The 22,744-nt window shown below is 34.1% G+C and overlaps 2 protein-coding genes across 2 annotated transcripts; both read left to right on the forward strand.

Annotated features, from left to right (window-relative positions):
* Nucleotides 1-2,857: 2,857 nt before the first annotated feature.
* On the forward strand, nucleotides 2,858-4,932 carry LOC132800530 (uncharacterized). The gene is made up of 2 exons (XM_060814458.1): nucleotides 2,858-3,599; nucleotides 3,692-4,932. The coding sequence occupies exons 1-2, from the start codon at nucleotides 2,858-2,860 to the stop codon at nucleotides 4,930-4,932; spliced, it is 1,983 nt and encodes a 660-aa protein (XP_060670441.1).
* A 3,519-nt stretch (nucleotides 4,933-8,451) lies between these two features.
* LOC107417536 (putative disease resistance protein RGA3) lies at nucleotides 8,452-18,987 on the forward strand. Its single transcript, XM_060814459.1, has 5 exons — nucleotides 8,452-8,682; nucleotides 16,033-17,626; nucleotides 17,843-18,050; nucleotides 18,132-18,495; nucleotides 18,598-18,987. The coding sequence occupies exons 1-5, from the start codon at nucleotides 8,452-8,454 to the stop codon at nucleotides 18,985-18,987; spliced, it is 2,787 nt and encodes a 928-aa protein (XP_060670442.1).
* The last annotated feature ends 3,757 nt before the right edge of the window (nucleotides 18,988-22,744 follow it).

A 22,744-nucleotide genomic window follows, 5' to 3' on the forward strand; every position in this document is an offset into this window, starting at 1 on the left:
TAGTCCAAAATATTTGTCACACCTGGTAGAAAATTCAAAGGGCTGGAAATAGTTTATTTATTGGTGGGGTGTTACTATCACTAGGAGGCCTCCAAAGCCACATCTAAATCTGAAGGAATTGTATTGAACAAATTACCAGGGTGTGAGAGTATTCAAAATTGGGTTTTGATTTTGGAATAATTGCTAGTGAAGTGCTCAAAGGCCAAGGATAGTGGGAATTATTCTAAAAGAGGGAAGGCAGTGTTATATATATATGATGTGTAGGGAAGTTGAGCAAAAGATACGTTTTTTGTTCCTTTCAGGATTGTCCTAAACCTTTTTACATTATTCTTCTTGTGGTAAACTTTTTCATATAAAAGCGTGTTGGTTTAGTTTTATTTTCTCGTTACAAAAAAGAAAAAACAAATTACCTCTTATTCTCTTGAAGATAAGCCATTTGTTTCGACTCATTGCAAAGTTTTCTGGTGCTGCTTATATCTTGTTCCAAACATTTCACCACAACAAAATATGGTTCACGTCAATCCTCGTCCTCATCGTCGGAACAATCAAGTATGCAGAGAGATTGTTGGCCTAACTATGAAGATAGAGTTGCATTTAGTCGAGGTTCGGCACCAGGGAAGATGAAATGAAAATTAAGAGTCTTCTACTTTATCCAGGTACATAAAATGTGTCAACTTGTCAATCTCTTAATGTCCTGCTTTTTCCATGTACAATTCCACATTTTATTGATTTTTCATTAACATCTTGATCTTCTTTTGAAATGATTTCAAAATTTTGAAGAAATTTCCATTTTAGTTTTTTTTTTGTTTATTTGAGTATGTAGCAAAGCAGGGACTTGGATCAATAAAACTCAGGAAAAGTTTTCCTAATGCAGCTATTTAACAAGTCAAATATCACAAGGGTCAAAAGCGGTACGTTCATCCAATATCCTGAAATTTTTGTAAATGTTTAAAAATTCCTCTCAAACTCGCAAAAATCGTAATTATGCTATTTTTTTGACATTGCAATGAGAAAATGCAATGTTATTGAAGTTGTCATGATAGATGTTTATCTGCAATTCCATCCGTGCTTTGTACACCCCCTAGGAGTGTGTATAAAGTTCATTTTGGTAAAGTTTATTATTCACGAATCAGATAGGCCCAAAACAAAACAACAAACGAGTAAAATTCGGCCTTGTGCCGCTTACCAACAACCTGGACCAACCCAAAGTCCCCAACCAGGGCCAGTTTCTAATCCAACTCATCTTGTAGGCTTTTACATCTCTCGGACTTTATGTTTACTAATTTATGTTTACATCCTCAAGACTTGTAGCGATAATATATTAAAGGTAAGTGATTAAGTTTATAAAATGGATGGTTAGGTCACTCCTACTTGCATATATGTTAACGTTTTTTATTTTTTAGTTTTTTCTCCTTATATATATGTTGAATTTTTTTATAATTATTATCAATTTTTTTTTTTTAATCTTTGATCACAATGTATCTTCATATCTAATTAGATATGGATCTAATCTCTGTTTAAAAATTAAAAAATTAATAAGTTTTTCCTCTCCCATTTAGCAACAATCTTATTGGTTATATATATTGAATTTACCACATAATTTTTTGTTGAAAAATTGACTCGTTACCAAAACTTATTTATAAAAAAATGTCTTTCAAATGCATTCCGATAAAAAAGACAAGAACAAAAAAATAAAAAATTTGTGGTATTAAAAATAACCAAATGTCTACCAAGTCGTCTTTAATTTTGCCGCCAGAATGTGCTGGTCAGAAAAAATAAACGAATTATAAAAAGACCCAGTGGCCAAGATATGTTATTTAGTCGCTGTATGTCTGTTAATTCCAAGTTGCAGAAACTAAAGAACTAAAGTTAACAAAATTGTTTTTTTAATTTTACATGACATGTGAATGTCATCTCCATATAGCAGGAGGAACCTTTGCTGATGCCAGCAGGGTATTATGAAACTTTTGACTAGGATGATGAACATTTTTCTCCTAAAAGGCTTTGACTTAAGGAAAAAGCTAAAGAAAATGTCAGAATAAAATAACAAGGGTTAATTATATTTATTTCTTTTAAAATTTAATTGAAATAAAATTTTATTTTTATAATTTCAAAAATATCATTCGTTTTCTTCCATATTTTAAATAATTTTTTATTTTTCTTCTGTATTATTTCATTCATACCCTTCAAAATAATTTTATTTATATTCATTGTAAAAATATCAATTGTAAATTTTAAAATTTAAAAAATTAAATTAAAATTAATATAAATCTTAAAAATGTAAATGGAATATTCCTAAATAGCAATAACAATTGAGTTATTCATATACATCATATTAACTATATTATTATTATTTTAATTATGGCTCTCTTATGCCGCAGATTGATTTCTGACAATATTTTATCTACTTTATACTTAGCTGATTCTGCAGTGAGCTGCAAGTAAATTCCCTGAAAATTTTTAGTAACTAAGTTTGTTTCTGAAGAATGTGCAAAAATCTTACACAATTATATATACAAAACACGTTGTTTATGTTGCTAACCAGCATATAATATATGTGTATAAATATATAGATATAGTTTTTCTCTCAGAAAATGAATTTTCATAAATTTTATCTATATTAAATATATGGTGCATTTTTTTTTTTACCTTTAAATTTTTTAATTCTCCTTTTGTTATTGACTAATTTAACTCTCAAAATCCGATTTAAATTATTAGATTTGAGAATATCTTCAATAAAAATGTAAACTATAAATTATAAGAATTTCAAAGTCACTACTTAATTAGTCCTCCGATTTTTATCTTTTTCAATTTTTCAGCTTCTTCTTCTTCTTCTTCTTCCTGATAGCTAGCAAAAATGTGGGTCGACAACTTAAAGAATTTCTGGTATCAATGGAACATCCGGAGTCTCATTCTGTTAAGCCTTTCCACACAAATCATATTAGTCCTTTTCGCATCCTTTAGGCAGAGAAGCAGAAACATCATACTAAGCTTATTTCTCTGGTCTACCTACCTTGTGGCGGACTGGATTGCTATTTATGCTATAGGACTAATCTCCAATAGCCAATCTGATCCCAATAAAGGCAACAAAGACATTCTTGCTTTCTGGGTCTCTTTTCTTTTGCTCCATCTCGGTGGTCCTGATAGCATTACCTCTTATTCTCTTGAAGATAACGAACTCTGGATCCGCCATTTGTTTCGACTCATTGCGAAGTTATCTGCTGCTGCTTATATCTTGTTCCAAACATTTCCCCACAACAAAATATGGTTCCCAACAATCCTCGTCCTCATCGTCGGAGCAATCAAGTATGCAGAGAGATTAATGGCTATGTATCTTGCAAACTTGAAGCGTTTCGGATCCACTACATTGCCGAAGCCGAATCCTGGTTATGACTATGAAGAATCCGTGGCGAAATACTTCCAAACAAGGTCTGTTAAGGTCGTGGAAGAGACACAGATGACAATAGTGGAAAGCCATGAACATTCTTACAAAGGTCGAAAAATAGATGATCCAGAAAAACATATGGAACTACTAATTACGGCTTATTCTCTCTTTGAGGATTTCAGGGGACTTCTTGTGGGCTACATTCTGAACCCAAGTGATAAAAAATCAAGCAGGAATTTTTTTCTCAATATTAGCTCTGATGTGAGTTTCAGATTAATGGAGTATGAGCTCAGTTTAATGTACCAGCTTCTACACACCAAGGTCTCTGTGGTGTTCACTGGAATTGGGTTCTTGTTCGTTCTCTTAGCGTGGGTTCCATGGTTGTTGCTTTCATTTCGTTTCATTATTTAGTTGACAAAGATAAGTTGAAAAAGTTCGAACTCATCCTTAGTTATGTACTGGTTAGTGGAGCTATATTTGTTGATATTATCTCTGGAATTAAGCTCTGTTTCTCTGACTGGCTCCTCATGTTCATCTGTCTCAAGGGCTGGAAAAAATATATTCCGGCCTTTGCAGAGCGAACGTCACCACAGCACCAAATATCTTGGTCCGCTTACTTGTCAGGTAAAATGAGCTCAATTCGAGAATGTATCTTAAAAGGCAGAAGGTGGTCTAGATCGGTTTCGCAGTATAATATGATAAGACTTTGCCTTAAACTCAACAAATTGGAAAAGTGGCGCTTCTCTGGCTGCGTTACTTCCTTGCTAGATAAAGATCATATATTTTGGTATTTTACGTCGGAGGAGAAGAACATTGAAGAACTAAAGCGCTTGATCTTCGAAGAGCTGAAAAAGAAATCTTCCAAGCCAAGTGATGCAAAGGAGGCATGTTCACACCGAGGTGATCGGGCTCTTTTAGGCTCTGAGAGCTATGTCAAGCTCCGATGGAGCATCAACGAGTTTCACTATGCCGAAAGCCTTCTTCTTTGGCACTTGGCCAGTGAAATTTGCTATCAAGACGATCATCATCATGGTGGTCCTCAACATGGTGATGAGCAGAAGAGGATAGATATGAGTAAAAAAATTTGCAAGAACATTTCGGATTATATGTTTTATCTTCTGGCAAAGAAACCGGAATTGCTGGCACCAGTTCTGGGAAATATTTGGGAGATAGTTTTTCAGGATACTTTAGAAGAGGCAAAGGGTTTCTTTTCCAAACACTTCCTAACAGATCATCTGAAAGCCTGCAAGAAATTGAGTAATGTAAAACCCAAATATAGGCCTGCTGAAGTGAAAGGAAATAGTAGCAAATCTGTGTTGTTTGATGCATGCAGACTAGCAAACCAACTCCAAAGCTTGGAGGGAAACCAGTGGGAGCTGATGAGTAGGTTTTGGGTGGAATTATTGTGCTATAGTGCAATTAATTGTCAAGCAATCGTCCATGCACAGCAACTAAGAAAGGGTGGAGAGCTTTTGACTTTCACTTGGTTGCTAATGAATCATTTGGGTTTGGGATCCCAGTCACACGAGCAGCAGATCAAAAACTAGGGAAAAGAAGCAGCTATAAATGTTTCATATGCATTATATATTAATCTTTGTTTTCCATTATGTTGTACCATTTTCTTGCAACCATCTATTATATAGTACATATGTTTCATATGTATATGTTTTATGATATCAATGCAGTTGGAATAGTTTCTTGAGATTGTGGTTTATGCATATACAACCATGAAACAATTTGCTCATATAATTGGTAAGTTTTACACTCGTTTAATATATAAACATGAGTTCGTAGCATTGTGAGATTTAAATGGTTGATTTGATATGTCTTTGGTAAAATATTATCAAATCGAACAAATAACAAACTGAATATATACAACTAATTGATATCATAAGATTAGTTTATTCCAAACAAAATAATTTGTTTAAAATTTTTATAAAGATCAAGCAAGTTGGATTTGTTTTCTTAGCGTAGATAGAGAAATGTCAATGTACTTAACAATCAAAATACCAGGTGTTTCAAAGAGTGCTTTTTTTCTTTTTTTGAAAAAAATGAGAATATATATTAAGATGAAATAAGTACATCATTCTTCAAACAACTGCGTAGCCACCGAGGACCCTTTTCATAGAGCGGTTAATACAGTCTTCTTCTTCTTTTTCTTCTTTTGTCTCTATTTCGAATGGAAACTTTAGAAAATAAAGAGCACCACATTTTCCTTTTTACCCCCTTCAGTTATTCAAATTTACGGTTTCCTCCCACTTCCAACATCTATGGACATATCTATGTGACAAGGATTGAACCAACCCATCATTTCAAATGTTAGATGATCAGAAGTTGTATCAATCTGCAGGGGACATTTATAGCACATGCATTTTCATGGATTCCTCTCCCTTAGTCCTTTTTATCTGTTAATTAATTGTTTTTGTCCTTTTTTATTTCCTTTGCAATTAATTTTAGAAAGAAAATTTTTAACTCCTGTTCGCTCAGTATCTGACCGACAACCTTAAAGACCAGACCAAAACCACCATCAAGACATATGCAATTGCAGCTTATATATCCAACATGTTGGGATACATTGATCATGAACTGCTGCTGGTAAGTGGTACAAAAGGTACAGGTTTTGACTTTGCAAAATGAGCATAACTAGGACTTCAAAAAACTTTTACTAGTTCAGGACGGTACTTGTGGCATGGAAATTGAAATGTCACGTACTAATTTTGGCAGGAGTTTCAATATCAAAGGACGAGGTCATATGTATGGTGTTTCTTTTGTCTCTATATTGGTTCAAGCTTAGAGAGCATTAATTATTATTGAATCCGCGTGTTACACCCTGTCATTTGAACCTTTCAACGAATTTGGATTGAAAAGGACGTGCATGGATTCCTTTCTCTTTTATCTTTTCTGTGTTAGCTGTATTAACAGAAACTCTAAATGATTTTTTTTTAAAATTTTGGAAAGGATTGGGATTTGGTATAATGTCGCCTCATTTGTATATTTTTTTCCAATTTAATTTATTTTATCTCTTTGTTATTGTTTTCTAAATAAAGTGGCATTATGTCACTCATCAGACAAAAATGGAGATAGAAAACATTGAGATAAGTTTCCATCGACAGAGTAAAGTGGCTGGCCAAGCCTTGGATTTAGCATTTAGTCACAATCACTTTAGCCTTAGGCCTAGCCTTGGATTTAGTATCTTGTCTTCTTCTTTTAGTCGTGAAATTTATAATCATTTAAATGAATGGACAAACTAAAAACAAAAGGTAAGAATTAAACTAGATCGATGACTAAAAAATTTCATCCCTTTCTCTTTAGTCATATTATTATTATTTTTAAAAAAATTATTTTGGTTTTTCTACTTATGTTAAGTACCTTTGAAATATAATAGTCACTTAATGACAATATCAAGAAATTTTGATGGAGAGAAAAGAAAAGAGGAAAAAAAAAAAAAAAAAAAAGATCATAAAGCAGAATGTCTTTTAAGCAGAAAAATATATACATGTAATGGTATCAAAACCAATATACAAACAATTGCTAGGGCGTAGTTTGCGTGTGTGTTTACGATTGGTATCGTAACCTTTGTCATAAAATTTCCGAATTGACCTTTAGGTACTAATTACCAACCATTTTTTTTTTTTATTACAATTTGAGGAAGGGGATATCTATCCTTAGATATGTACATATATTTTTTTATTACAATTTGAAGAAGGGGATATCTATCCTTAGATATGTACTCTAAAAAGATATATATATATTTTTTATTACAATTTGAGGAAGAGGATATCTATCCTTAGATATGTACTCTAAATAGTTTTATCAGCAAACCAAATCTAAAAATACATTAATTGACCATTAAATATATAGTTCCAACACTGTATCATGAACCAATCGGATATTGAGATGCATGTGGGTCTCCTTAACGGGGTCCAGCTAATGTGGTTGATTGTTGAGTCACACATAGCTTAAACAAATTGACAAGGTACTGATTACCATCCATATATTTTTTTTAATTATTACAATTTGAAGAGGTTTAGGTATTGATTACCAACCTTTTTTTTTTTAATTACAATTTGAGAAGGGGGATTTTTATCCTTAGATATGTACTCTATATGGTTTTATCAGTAACCCAAGTCTAAAAGTACACTAACTGACCATTAAATATATGGTTCCAACGCTGTATCATGGGGGGTCCAGCTAATGTGGTTGATTGTTGAGTCACACATAGCTTACACATTAGGCCCTATTATTGTATATATGTGGAATAAAACTTTAGGACAAGTCAATAAAGCTTAATATATATATATATATGTATAATTTATTGTCACCTAATTATGTTCTATGATAATTTTGGGGTTTCTATTACTTTCTTTTAACGTTTGATACTCCTCAAATGTTAAAAAATTACATATTGATAACAAAACCATTAAACACAATGAAACCTAACAGTTTATCCAATTTTAACCCTAAATTCTATTTTTTTTTTCTGTTTATTTGTCCAATAATTGATGAGTTTTTTTTTATTATTATTATTTTAGTAAAGATTAACGATCAAAAATTAAAAAGAAAATGGATTTAGGCTTAAAAATGAATGGATCAATGTTAGGTTTCTGTTAACATTTCACGGGTTGGTCACTAATATACAACTTTGTGGAACTTAAGGATATCAAATGTTAAATAAAAATTGTAGAGATCCCAAAATAAACTTTGCCCAAACTTTTTTTTTTTTTTTAATCATCATTTTTGCCCAAACTTAAGGATATAGTAAAGTGCTTTAACGCTAAAATAAAATAAAATAAAAAGAAACGTGGAAAATTACAATAAGAAAGCCATATAAATAATTAGAGAAGGGAAATCAAGGAAAGCACCTTATCTCTCTCTAATCACAATCATTCTCTTTCTCGTTGTGGTCAACCTCTTAATTTTCGGCAAACCACTATTTCCATCGGCCATGGAAGAATCTACAGCCTCTACCATTACCGATTAGATCCTTCTGAAGCTAAAGTATGCATCTGAGCAGATAAGAGAAAAAGAGAAGCCGAAAGGACTTAAAAGACTTTATTTCACCCATCATGGAGGCTCTAAATGATGGTGCAGGGAAAAAGCCAGTCGAGGATGTACTGTTGCAGGGTAAGGATAAGCTAAAAGAATTACTTGAAGACACCATTAGTTCAAGAATCAAGGATATACAGGGTGATCCAGATAAGAAGAAAAAGGTCGAGAACCGTAAAGTCAGGAGAAGGGTGAGGACTGAAGATGCACTGTACAAAGCAGACGACTTGATGGACGAGGTCTTGAGTGAGGTACGCACTGCTACTACTGCTTCTTTCTCAATTACAAATTAACGTTCATTTTTGTATTTGATCAATAACCTTGGCTAATCAAGTTAACATTTAATTCTCTGTCCAAAATCAAAATTGGTATTTGACTACTAGGCATTTTTAGAAAAATAATATAGATAAAATGATGATTCACTAATAATATTAAGCTTTTGGAAAGGAAAAAAAAAAAAAAATGGTAATTCAACATGCATCAAACCCATTTCAACCCAATATCCAAATAAATAAATAAAATTTAAGCCTTTCTATTTGCAGATAAAATTTAAGTCCTGTTGTCGATTCCCATTCTTAACTTCCTTTCTGCACAAATTCGGAGCTTAACAAAATCAGAACCAAACAGGCTTTAGTAAACGCCTAATAAATTTCACTCCTACAAGTGCATGCACGTGAAACTCACGTGGATATTGAGATATAATTGGATGGGAAAATTGTTTTAAAAAATAAAAAATAAAAAATAAAAAAAAGTTTACGAGGAAACTAGAAATAGATTTGAAAGCTGAATTGGGGATTTTTGTATCTTTTCCCTTAATTTTCACTCCTACATCAAAATTTTTCTTTCTTTTGGAAAATCTTTTTAGAAATTATTGTATTTTAGTGTTTTTAACTTTTATGGTTTTGTAATATAGATTTTCAACTATTAAAAGTCACAGTATAAACACTCAATTTATAATTTGTTACAATTTGAATCATATTAACCTTTTTTCTCACATTACCATTAATGAACATCTCATGTGAGTTACACATGAAATATCAAATTGCATTTTAGTACATTCTAGTTTGAAATTTATTAAAATTTAATACCCATCACATGGACTGTACGTGAGACAATTGTTAAATACTATTAGCCAAATTTCAAATATGACATAACTTGTAATAACAATTGTACATTAGGTTTAGATAACAACTTATGAAAGTTAAAGGCTTAAATCATAAAACTTTAAAAATTAAAAATTACTGAAATGAAATTAATCCTTCTTTTTATTCTCTTGCTGTCTTTTTTATAGGGCAAAATACACAAAACCCCTCTATATTATTTGATATATACATCACTCTCTCAAACTATAAAAATAACAAATAGCCAATTTACTATAGAAGGATGTTACCAATTAAACCTTAACATAATGTCAAATTTTTAATAAAAAAGAGGGATTGCGACAGTTTTTAAAGATTAAATTAAAAAAAAATTTCTATTATATTTAGGGCAAATTATGGAAAACCCCTAAACTATATGACTCTTACAATTAATCTCCTTAAACTATTTATGTAACAAATAAACCCCTTAACTATGATTACGTATATAACAAATGGCCATCTTCAAACCAATAAAATATTAAAAATTATTTTAATTTAACAAAAATACCCTTTTGCCATATCCATTATATCATTTTTCAAATGATATCATCTAAGTTTGTCTTAGAAACATCTCATCTAAATCTTTTAAGGTTTGAACTAATTATAATTTAGTCTCTCATATTTTAAAAATTATAACTAGCATCCATATAGGGGATGTGAATGCCAAATATTATCTTAATTTGACAAAAATACCTTTTTGGCATACCCACCATACCATTTTTTAAATAATTTAACCCAACTTCTTTTTTTTTTCTTTTTTTTAAAAGAATATTTTATGTAGACCTATTAAGATTTAGACTAATATCTCATACTTAGAAAAATAACAAATTTCATTTAAACCCTTTTAGTTTTATGTCAGGACCCATCCAAAATTCCTCACCAGAACCCTAGACAAGCCCTGATTCCAGGAAAATCCTACCGGACCTTCCAATGGAAAATCCGGCAGAACCTCCCCTAAGAATTGGACTTACCACAATTTTCCTGCACTGAAAATACATTTCTAGAAACATCCCCTTATTCATCCCACATTATTACAATTTGATTCCACAAATTTACGGTACTTCAAAATGAATAACAATAAATCAGTGATAATTAATAACTAAATGTCCAATACAGTATACAGAGCATTATGCCAGTAAATATGAAATTAATACGATGACAAATAAAGAAATAATACAAGATGGAGAGGAAAAATGAAAGAAATGCTTATTGGACTTTCGGCAATGAACTGAGACGTCGGGCTCGTCCCGGACGATCAATGTCTCCCAAACCTTGACCTACTGTACAATTTTTATATTAATAATATAACAATAAAAGGAATTTAATTAATCAATACCAAACAAATAAATAAATAATAATTCATTGAAAATAATATTTTCTCTTAAAACCCTCACTATTCACTCAGTTAGAAAGGTTCCCCTTTTAAAACATTTTCGCAAAACCCGTTATTTGTATGCCCAAAAATTAAAGAATCATTAATTTAATAAATAATAATTAAATAATCCAAATATAAGTAAAATGTAATAAAATATAATAAATAAATTTGGAACACTTGCATTAAAGAAATATAATATAAGGGAAAAACTTTCAATATATCTAATTCATAAAATTTGATTTAATCAATAAAAATAAACAATGTCAAAAATGTAATTTAACTAATTAATTAGATGATAAAACAAATTAAACGCACTTAATTTAAATACGATTTTAAAACCTTTAGGGTTTGAAATTTCTATCTGAAAATTTATACTTAACGCACCACACCATATACCAGTGATGCCCTCCGATACCCAGCGTCCTGAGCACTGTCTAGCGGGAGGTTGAAGAGAGAAACTTACATACGGTCTCTTCGGCATCCCGACAACGCCGCTGCTTAAACCGTCATCCCGACCACGAAGGGGGCCGGCTTATGGCCAATATCAATCTTGCCTACCCTCGGTCCAATGGCAACTCACGGGAGACATTATAACTTGCGCGCTCATCCACATATACAGTACAGAACACCAGTACTGTATGAGTGCGTCTAAAACAAATAAACAATTTTATTAAAATACCCAAGTTTTTCCAAATTTACTGTGGGAATTATACCATTTTCAATTTCAAATTCACATCCCACATTTTTCTTTAATATTTTCAGCATAAATCCACCGATAATAATATAAAAATATATTTTCCTAAATCATAAAATCAAACAAATAATATTCCAAGGACATAATTATACAATTTGAAACCACCAAACTTAAACCAATATTTCCTTGAAATGTTTAAAATCAAATCATGCCCAAAAATAATGTTAAAACCGCATGAAATTCATATATAATTTAATTCCACAATTCCTCAATACCATAAAATAATTTCCACAATAAATTAATTAATATTAAAATCACAATTCCTTTAAATATCAAGTACATAAAACATATTTATCACATATTTGATTATAAAATATTCCAACAATGAAATTTGATAATAATTGTCAAAATCTCAAATTCCTTAAAACCAAAATATTTTATAATGCACAAATATTTAATTCCATTCAATTTTGGCACCAGAATTCCAAATATAAATTTACTAAATATTCAACATATTAAACATATTTTTCAAACAACCAATTTACACAAAATATATATGTTTTAACATCCCAAATTAATTTTGAAGGTGGGTCACTCACCTGGAGCACGCAATTGATCCAAGATCCTCCATGGGATCAATTTCATAACGCACGCGTACTCCTAGAACAACAACATTACACAACTCAAATAAATTAATATTTTATTCGGATAAATAATACCCGGTACCTGGGGTGACTAACGTAAACGTTAACCAAAATTTACAAGCAATATACCAAATCAAAGCTTGTGAGGCGGGGATTATAAATCTGGTCTTACTTTCCGGAGATCGGACCGGTGGTGGCCGGAATCTCGCTGGAAAGCTCTTGGCCTTTAGAGACTCGATTCTCCTAAACCATCGCAAATTGGAGGAAAAAGACCCCGGATTTGAGTTCAGGGGGTCGGAATTAGTGGGGAGGGGCCGGAGACGTGACTGGGTACTCGCCGAAATTGGATTTTTCGGCGAACCGCGGAGACCCACCGGAAACCATCGCCTCCGGCAGCGCGTCCGGCGGCCGATGGCTGCGATTTTCAGGGGTTTTGTAGGTTGAAGGGAGAGGGTCTCAACGGGACCCGCGGTGAGGCAAACGGAGGCCGGATGGTGAAGAGATCTGGGTTTGAAGATTTTCGGCCCCTCGCCGAAAAATACTCTGATCCCGGCGCGTCGGAGGTCCGGTAGCCATGAAATTTGGTGGGCTGGTCTGAAATAAGGAGGTGGTGAGGGGTGGCTGGCGCGTGTGGCTTGAAAATGGCTGGAAATGGGTCAAACAGTGGTGGCTGATGGTGGAGGGGAAAAATGGCCGTCGCTGGAAAACTCTCCTACCCTGGCGCATTACCGGCCGGTTGGCCTTGAGATTTGGGTGGCCGATTGGAATTGAGGAGGCGGAGGTAGTGGGGTGGCGCGTGTGGCCCTCCGGTGACCGGACGATGGCCAACCGGTGGTGGCCGGTGTTTCTCCTCCTCTCTTTCTCTCTCCACCTCCTCTCTCCTCTCTCCCCCCCCCCCCCCTCTCTCTTCTCTCCCACCTCAGCTAAGAAAAACCACGTGGGTGCCACTATGCACTCACAGGAATGGCTGAGATCGTGACACATGGTGTTTCACTGTTCATGTACTGTGCATAATTCGAAAATAGAATAAAATATTGCGATAATTGGAAAACTTCGAATGTCCATAACTTTTTAAGCGTACGTTCAAATTAGGCGTGCCACTAGTCTGTGGACTCGTATCAGCGAGCACTTTACAACCATGTATGAGTCAAAGCTCATTTCCCCATAAATAAAAAGTCAACTCCGACACCCTTGGATAGTTTGGACCCCAACTTGTTTTGCTCATAACTTTCAAACCGTAACTCCGTTTTCAACGTACCACTAGTCTACGAACTCATGCCAACGTGTACTTCGTAATGGTACCTCAGTCAACCTAGAATTCCATCCGAGTCAAAAAGTCAATTTTTGACCCATTCGATCAACGGTCAAAGTCAATGGTCAATGGTCAACCGCATTGAAAGTTGGAAAATTTCGGTTGTATTTTGAGACGGGGTGTTACATTTACTACAATTACACTTAAACCTACACTTTTTAGAAATCATCATTAACCTCTCTTTAGTTCCCTATATATATTAAAAGAGTTCTAATATTTGTCAATTTCTTTTAGTTAATTTGTGTAGTTACAAGCAAAAAAAAAAAAAAAAAATCAATATTTTATTATTGAATAACACTATGAAATAATAATTGTAGCAATTTAATTGATAAAATTAACTGACAAATGGGGGTCTGATTGATGATTTTTAAAAGCATAGGGTCTAACTAATATCAAGGTAACATTGAAAAGGTTTAAATGAAATTTTCACTTAAAAAACTTACAATTAGCACCCCAATGGGGTGCGAATACTAAAACTTATTTTAATTTGACAAAAACACCCTCTTGTCATATCCATTATACCATTTTTCAAATAATTTAATCTAATATTTTTTAAAGGATATTTCATCTAGATCTCTAGGTAAATTTTAAAAATTACAACTAGCACTTTATAATGGGTCATGAGAGGAAGATGATGGTTTTTTTAAAAAAATTGATAAAGGTTAATGATATTTTGAAAGCTGAGTAATCAAATTGTATTTAAATTAAACTTTAATAGAGGTGGATGAAATTAACTCTTTTTTCTTATTATCTTAATATTAAAACTAATACTTTCTTCAAAATTTAAAAAATATTAAATCGTAATATTTTCATCGAAAAATAAAACATTAAAAATAATATTTTTTTTAAATATAAATATTGTTTTCTTCAAAAATTAAAATATTTAAAATAATATTAATATTAATTAAATAATTTATACATTTTGAGAATTTTAATAATTTTAAATTTAGATTTTGTTATAAGGATAATTTTAACTTGATGTATACCTTTTATTTGATTTGTAAATTTTTAATAGTTTGAGGGGTTTTTTTATTGTACTATTAGGGGATTATTTGTAAGAGTTAGATAGTTGAAGAGGTTTTATGTAATTTACCTTTATATTTATAATATTCATTATGTTATATACTATATAAATATTTCACATTAAATTGATAAATAATATGATATTATGATCAACTAGAAGTGATATAAATTAATATAAGTATAAATAAGAATATAAATAAATTTTACAAATTTATTTGCTACAATATTATATTACCCACATATTTAGTAAAATAATGATAAAAAACTAAAATGATTATTGAAATCATGATAATAAATATAAAATTAATAAGTTGAGAGTTTTTAATCTTTTGGTACATTTTAGATTGTAATTTTTTTAGTTAATTTGCAAATTTTTACTAATAATTTTTTATTCATGTAATCTTTAAAATTTACTTTTTCAAAAATTTAAATAATATTTTATTTTGTAAGAGTATTATAGAGAATTTAATCATCATAGTCTTTATTTTTAACTTTTACATAGTTTAGAGGATTATAACAAGGGCCATTTTATTCATATTACAAAAATTATTAGACACACTATATTCTATATATGGCAATACTAAATCATATTTTTGCTTTCTACATTAATAAAATATGTCAATTTCACTCTTAATAGTGTGATATACATGAATGGATGATATAGGTCCATCCCAAAGTGTATACACCCCTCTGATTTATACAAGTAGGCTTATTTTTTTTATCTATCATTAGGAATGTGGTAAATATAACCCGGATGATATTGGTCCATGCAATATGTATAATTTGAACTATATTTGTTTAATGCTTAAGGTATTTCTAACCTTTTATCAATGAGTATCTTGGAATATAAAAAATCATTAAAAATTTTAGTGTTCTTAATAATTTTTATAATGTGAATAAAACTACTTTATTATAATGGATTTGAAATAGATATTAGACAATGAAGAAATTAGGACTATATTGAAACTTCTAATTGAAATCCTGGTCTCATGCAGCTAAATCAGTCCTAAACTTAAAACAACGAGTTTCCTTGGGGGCAAAACTTTTTAAGAGCCTTGTAAAATTTTTACTAAGGAGTCAAATAATGCTAGAGATAATTCTCCTATGAGTAATATTTAAATTTTACTTTCCAAAATTGTTTTAAATATATATATATATATATATATTGTAAGGGTAATATGCAGATTTTAATCATCATAGTCCTTATTTGTTGTTGTTGTTGTTGTTTTTTATTTTTTTTTTCATAGTTTGAGGGATCATGATTTTGTGTATTTTATCCTTTTTTTAATACTTACCATGCATTTGAACAAAAGAATACAAGATTTGGATTTGAAATAGATTTTTGATTATAAAAAAATTAGGACTTTCTTTTAAAAAAAATTTAATTGATAGTCCATCTCAATTCTGGTCTCAGGCTGCCAAACCGGACCTCAACTCAAAACAACTAGTTTCCTTGGCGAAGAAGCTACGTGAAACAATAAAAGATGTCGTAGATGCTGCAGCTGGAGATAATGTTAGGCCTGATGAGCCTCATAAATTTTGCTTCCGCAGGCCTCGTAAAGTTAGCACTAAGGAGTTGGACCCCACAGTGAATAGGCTCAATTCAGATAGTTGGTTGGACAAACATAAAAAGGATATTCAAGAACAACTTTGGAAGGACATAACAACAAATGGAGAAGAGCATGTGGCGGTTGTGGCCATAGTAGGTAATGGAGGATTAGGAAAAACCACACTTGCTCTGAACTTGTTTCAACGGCTAATATCTCAGAAGGATACCGACTTTGATTTGCGAATTTGGGTTAACGTCCCTCATGAATTTAACAAGGGATCACTTGAGGAGGGAATCTTCCCTCATGAACTTTACATGAGATCACTTGTTGACGGAATCATTCGGTATACAACTAAAAAAGATGTTCAGGACGAACGACTTGAGTCTAGAACAAAGAGACTACCACAGTGCACACCATCTGAGGGACCTAGCGCCTTCCATGAAGTGAACAGTCTTAGCGTTGAACAACTTCACAAGGAGGACTCTGCAGCCTTGTTAGAGACTGAGATAAGCGCCATAAAAGATAGCCTCAACTACCTCGAAGAAGGTAAATTGCATGACAAGCTTCAAAACATAATAAATGGAAAACGGCTGCTTCTTGTACTTGATGATGTCTTGGATATGGACACTGAAAAATGGCTACACTTCAAAAACTTGTTATCAAATGCTGTTAGTGATGGGAGCAGAATAATAATAACTACTTGTAGTAAACTTGTTGGAGACATTACTGCAAGTACAGACAAGAATGTCCATATGCTACGCCATCTAGATGAACATGACCCTTGCGACCTATTCCAACGATTTGCATTTGATTTTCAAAAGCCAGTCAACTCAAAAATTGTGGAGGTTGCAGTGGAGATTGTGAAAAGGTGTGGAGGAAACCCTTTTGCCTTAAAGATAGTAGGTGAGAAACTCAAGTCCACAAATCTAGAAACCCAAGGTTGGTCCAACTTCCGCGATAACGAATTTCAAAAAGTAGTAAATGAAGAAATCTTGCCCTTCCTTCAACTTAGTTATAATATTCTATCTTCGGAGTTGAAACAATGCTTTGCCTACTGTGGTATATTCCTTCAACAATCTGAGATTGATGTGAAAAACTTAATACATCTTTGGATGGCACTAGGGTTGATTTATCCAGAGCAAGGACAACGAATGGAGGATAGGGGTTATGCTCATGTTAAGGAGTTGTGTCAGAGATCCATGTTTGAAGAATTGGAAGTAGACCATGAGAATAGCTTTGTAACAAAGTGCAAGATGCCAAAGCTTATGCATGACCTAGCAGTACTTGCATTAGGAACAAGGTTAGCCACATTCAAGCAAAAGGAAAAGCTTGAAACTGGTACTGATGAAAGAAGTACTCAAAAGGATAAGAGTGATGTTGGTGTTCATGGTGAAAGAACTCTACAGAATAAGCATGATATCGATGATGAAACAACACAAAAGGATAAGTGTGCTATTGGTATTGATGAAACAACCGAGCATGTCTCGTTTCATTTTCATTTAGATGGGTCAAGAAAAATTCGTTCATTCTTTCAGAAAAAGAGGCCTAGGATTTGAACAATTATTTTGCCTTGCCAGTTGCAAGAGGAAATTGATGAGGGACTGCGTAGCTCAACGTTTAAAGATATCATTTCCAATTATAATAACTTACGTACATTGGATCTGCATGCTACAGGGATCAAAGTCGTGCTGGAGTCCAATGATAAGATGAAGCATCTAAAATACCTTGATCTTTCTCAAAACAAAGGTATCAATTTATTGCCTGATTCAATCACCAAGGTACCGAATTTGATGACACTGAAACTCTCCTCATGCTGTGGACTCAAAGAGCTGCCAAAAGATATGGAGAAACTAGTCAACCTCAAACATCTTGAGATCGATTGGTGCTACAATTTAACTCATATTCCTCCTCGACTTGGTAAGCTAACTTAGCTTGAGACGTTGTCAGAATTTGTGTTGAAAAGGAGCAATGGAGAGAGTAGAGTACTAACGCCAACAGTACCAAAATGTTTGTATAGAAAGGGCAATACTTTGGAGTCTCTAGACGAATTAGAGGAGCTGAACAACTTGAGAGGAGAGCTGAAAATCAGAAATTTGAGAAATGTTAATGTTGACTATTCTAAGGTTACAAATTTGGAGGGGAAACAACACCTTAAATCTTTAACATTAGCTTGGGAATTTGATCTCAATGCCGATGACCAAGCAGTAAAGGACAAGGCTCAAGATACACAACAAGGTCTGAAGCTGAACTCAAAACTTAAAGAATTGGGTTTATTCGGCTACAGGGGTGACAAGCTTTCAGATTGGCTTCTCTCTCTCACAAATCTGGTCAAATTTTCATTATAAAAATGCGAATGCAAAAGTCTACAACCACTTACTCAGCTCACAACTGTCAAGGTATTGATACTGGACAACATGCCTAATTTGAAGTATATCTCCAACAAGTCTGGTGATCACAATTCTGAGAGCAATCCCTCATCGTCAACAGAATTCATCAAAAAACTGGAAGAGGTAAGGTTTATAGAATTGCCTAATCTAGAGAGATGGTGGGAAGAACGTGATGCTTCTTTGGCATTTCCTCATCTTTCCAGATTGATGATCGAAGATTGCCCTAAGTTGTGTTCCATGCCGCTCTACCCGAATTTAAAGGAATGGTTAGTGTTGAAGAACACTAGCTTGGTGCCATTCATAAATACAATGAAAGATGAAAGCTCTGTCAAACGGACATTAATGAATGATGGAAGCTCCTCCACTCCCCTGTCCAATTTGCAAAGTCTGTGCATTACTGGGGATAAGGACATGGGCTCTGAATATAATTAGATTGTGTGGAGAAGTCTCAAAAGCCTGTGGTTTCTGAGATTTGATTATCTTCCAGGACTAAGGAATCTTCCCGAGGGGCTTAAAGCTGTTGCAACCATCCTCCAAGAACTCAAGATTTGGCATTGTACAATGAAGAGTCTTCCAGAATATATTTGGAGATTCAAACAGCTTAAAAGACTTGGACTTTGCTCATATTTGGAATCTCTGCCTAAAAGAATACCATTCCTTCGAAGAACAACATTGCTTCTTGAGACACTGAAGATTGTGGATTGTCCATTCTTACTAAAAACATGCCAAAAAGAAACCTGCAGATTGGACGAAGATTAAATACATTGAAAATATTCTATTCCACCAGTAACCTCAAGGTAACATGATTTTACTCTTTTTATAAGGTAATAAAATGAATGAGCTTTACTTTTCTTCTTTTATTGGATTGGCAGACACTCTGTAGACTGCAGTGTATAAGATATATTATCCTCAACGTAGTATTTAATTCATGTGGCCCTAATCTTATATTTTTCATAGTTATTCAAATCATCACCATGTTGAGGCTAATCTAGCTGTGATACCAAGTCCCATTCCTATACACATACATACGCATAAACAGGCACTTTAGCATCTCATACAGCTCCCTACTATCACTTGTTTAGCCCACTTGGGTAACTCGCACATATGGAAGCCAAGCTTCATATTTATACTTGCCCAATGTCGGTAACCAAATCTAAGCTTTAGGATACTTCTTCAATGTCGGTTCTTCATATTCCTAATTTCATATATTTCCTTCACCAATTCAAAGGTCTTCCTTTCTGCCCAAGTATATGTTGTGGTTCTCTGACCACTTTAGAGAAGAAATATGAGAAGAAAAATAAAAAGAATTCTATTACTCTCTTGGAAATAGAATACAAAAATAAAAACTTCTCTCGTGGAGATTCTCACGTGGAACCTCTCTCTATACTGTCAAATTCTCTCTGGAATTGCTCACTCTTCTCTCAAGCTCTCTCTGGAACTTAAACACTCTCTCTCTAGGAGTTTACTCTCAATATTCCTCACTTGGGATGATATTGAGCTTACTCTCTTAGCTTGCCTTGCATGCAACGAGATGAACCTATTTATAGGCTTACAAGGTTGGTTGCATGGCCACAATCTTCAACAGCTTCTGACAGTAGCCCACAATTGTTGAGCAAGTTGGAGTTTAGTGTTAAATGCAGCAACCATTGTCAAAGATGGTGGCTATGCAGTCTTCACACTGTCGGTGCAGTGGTGATGCGGCTGGACTTCACAATTCTCCCCCTCCAGCCGCATTTAAACTGATGGTCATTTGCCATTCATTCCGGCTATGTCTCTACATAGCTTCAGCTTTCCTTGAGCAACAACTTTTGTTAACATGTCTGCTGGATTCTCTTTTATGTGGATCTTCATCAGTTTCAGCAACTGTTGATCTATTACTTCGCGTATCCAATGATAGCGGATGTCAATGTGCTTTGTACGGGAATGATACATTGAGTTTTTACTCAAATCCATGGCACTTTGGTTATCACAATGTATCTTGTAGTCTTCTTGCTTGATACCCAATTCTGTGAGAAAACGCTTTAACCACAACATTTCCTTACCCGTTTCCGCTGCGGCAATGTACTCTGCTTCAGTAGTGGATAAAGCAACACACTGCTGCAATCTTGACTACCATGACCCAGCTCCCCCCACAAAAGTGTAGAGATAACCTGATGTAGACTTTCTATTATCAGGGTCTCCGGCCATATCTGCATCTGTATAGCCTTCCAAGATTGGATCACCTCCCCCGTAGCACAAGCACAGCTTCGATGTACCATTAAGATACCTAAGAATCCATTTTACTGCTTTCCAGTGTTTATTTCCAGGATTTGAAAGAAATCTGCTCACAACATCTACTGCATGAGCAATGTCTAGTCTGGTACACACTATTGCATACATCAGACTTCCTACCGCTGAAGAATATGGTACTGAAGCCATCTCCTCTATCTCTTCTTTGGATGAGGGGCACAATCTCTTGCTCAACTTGAAATGATTTGCAAGTGGAATGCTGACCGGTTAAGCTTTATCCATGTTGAATCTCTTTATCACCCGTTCAACATACTTATCTTGAGATAGCCATAACCTTCTATTCTTTCTGTCTCGGATTATTTGCATTCCTAAAATTTGTTGAGCTGGTCCTAAGTCTTTCATATCAAAGGACTTAGACAATTCTTTCTTCAGCTGACTAATCTTCATTGCATCTTGTCCAACGATCAACATGTCGTCCACATATAGTAAAAGTACAATGAAGTTTCCACCTGAAAATTTTTGAATATAAACACACTGGTCTGCTGCAGTCCTTTTATAGCCTTGACTCACCATAAACGAGTCAAACTTCTTATACCATTGTCTTGGTGCTTGCTTGAGGCCATACAAGCTCTTCTTCAGCTTGCATACGAGGTTTTCTTTCCCTGAAACCTCAAATCCTTCTAGCTGCTCCATGTAGATTTCCTCATGTAAATCACCGTGAAGAAATGATGTCTTGACATCCATCTGTTCAAGCTCTAGGTTTAGACTTGCTACTAAACCAAAAATGACTCGAATTGAAGTCATTTTTACCACTGGTGAAAAAATCTCATCAAAGTCAATTCCTTTCTTATGAAGAAATCCTTTGACCACCAATCGGGCTTTGTGTTTCACCACCCTTCCGCTGCCATCTTTCTTGAGCTTGAACACCCATTTATTCTTTAGTGCCTTCTTTCCTGTTGGAAGCTCAACCAACTCATAAGTATGATTTTTCTACAAGGATTCCATCTCATCTTGCATTGCTTGTAGCCACTTTTCCTTCTCTTGATGAGAAACAGCTTCCTGAAAACTCTCTGGCTCCCCCTCTTCAGTAAGCAGAATATACTCAGATTCTGAAAATCTCTTTGATTGAATTCAGGGCTCGCTCAGATCTCCGAACTTGTAAACCACTGGTTTTAGGAGGTGTACCATCATCTGACCGCTGTGATGGCCCTGCAGCTGCTTGAGAGGATTGAGTCTCCCCCTACTCAATATCCCATTCTTCCTCCTGGTCTGCTTCTGGTATATCTTCATGCACCTCATTATCTTCTGTGGCTATTTGTGCTGGTGCTGGATTAGGACAAAAATTCTCGGCACTAGAACTACAATTAGGAGACATTCTGGGCTTTTCAATGTCTTCCATTTTCTGGTTTTCATGGAATACTACATCCCTGCTTCTAATAACCTTCTTTGTTTTCGGGTCCCATAACCTGTATCCGAATTCTTCATCTCCATATCCTATAAAGATGCATGGAGTAGACCTTGCATCGAGCTTATGTCTGAGCTCCTTGGATACATGTACATAAGCTAAACAACCAAACACTCTTAAATGAGAGTAGGAGGGAATCTTACCCGACCACACTTTCTCCGAAATTTCAAAATTCAACGGTACTGACGGTGATCTGTTGATTAAATAGCAGGCGGCACGAACAGCTTCTCCCCAGAATGGCTTTGGCAGCTTAGCCATACTGATCATACTTCTGACCTTTTCCATAATGGTTCGGTTCATTCTTTCAGCTATTCCATTATGTTGTGGGGTGCGAGGGACCGTCTTCTCATGTCGAATGTCGTGTCTTCTACAGTAGGCATCGAACTCCGTGGAAGTATACTCGCCTCCATTATCTGAGCGGAGACATTTCAGCTTCTTTCCTGTTTCATGCTCTACCATGGTATGAAACAGTTTGAAGTAATCCAATACCTGGTC

Source organism: Ziziphus jujuba, chromosome 2 (genome assembly GCF_031755915.1).
Source record: "Ziziphus jujuba cultivar Dongzao chromosome 2, ASM3175591v1".
NCBI classification, from domain to species: Eukaryota; Viridiplantae; Streptophyta; class Magnoliopsida; order Rosales; family Rhamnaceae; genus Ziziphus; species Ziziphus jujuba.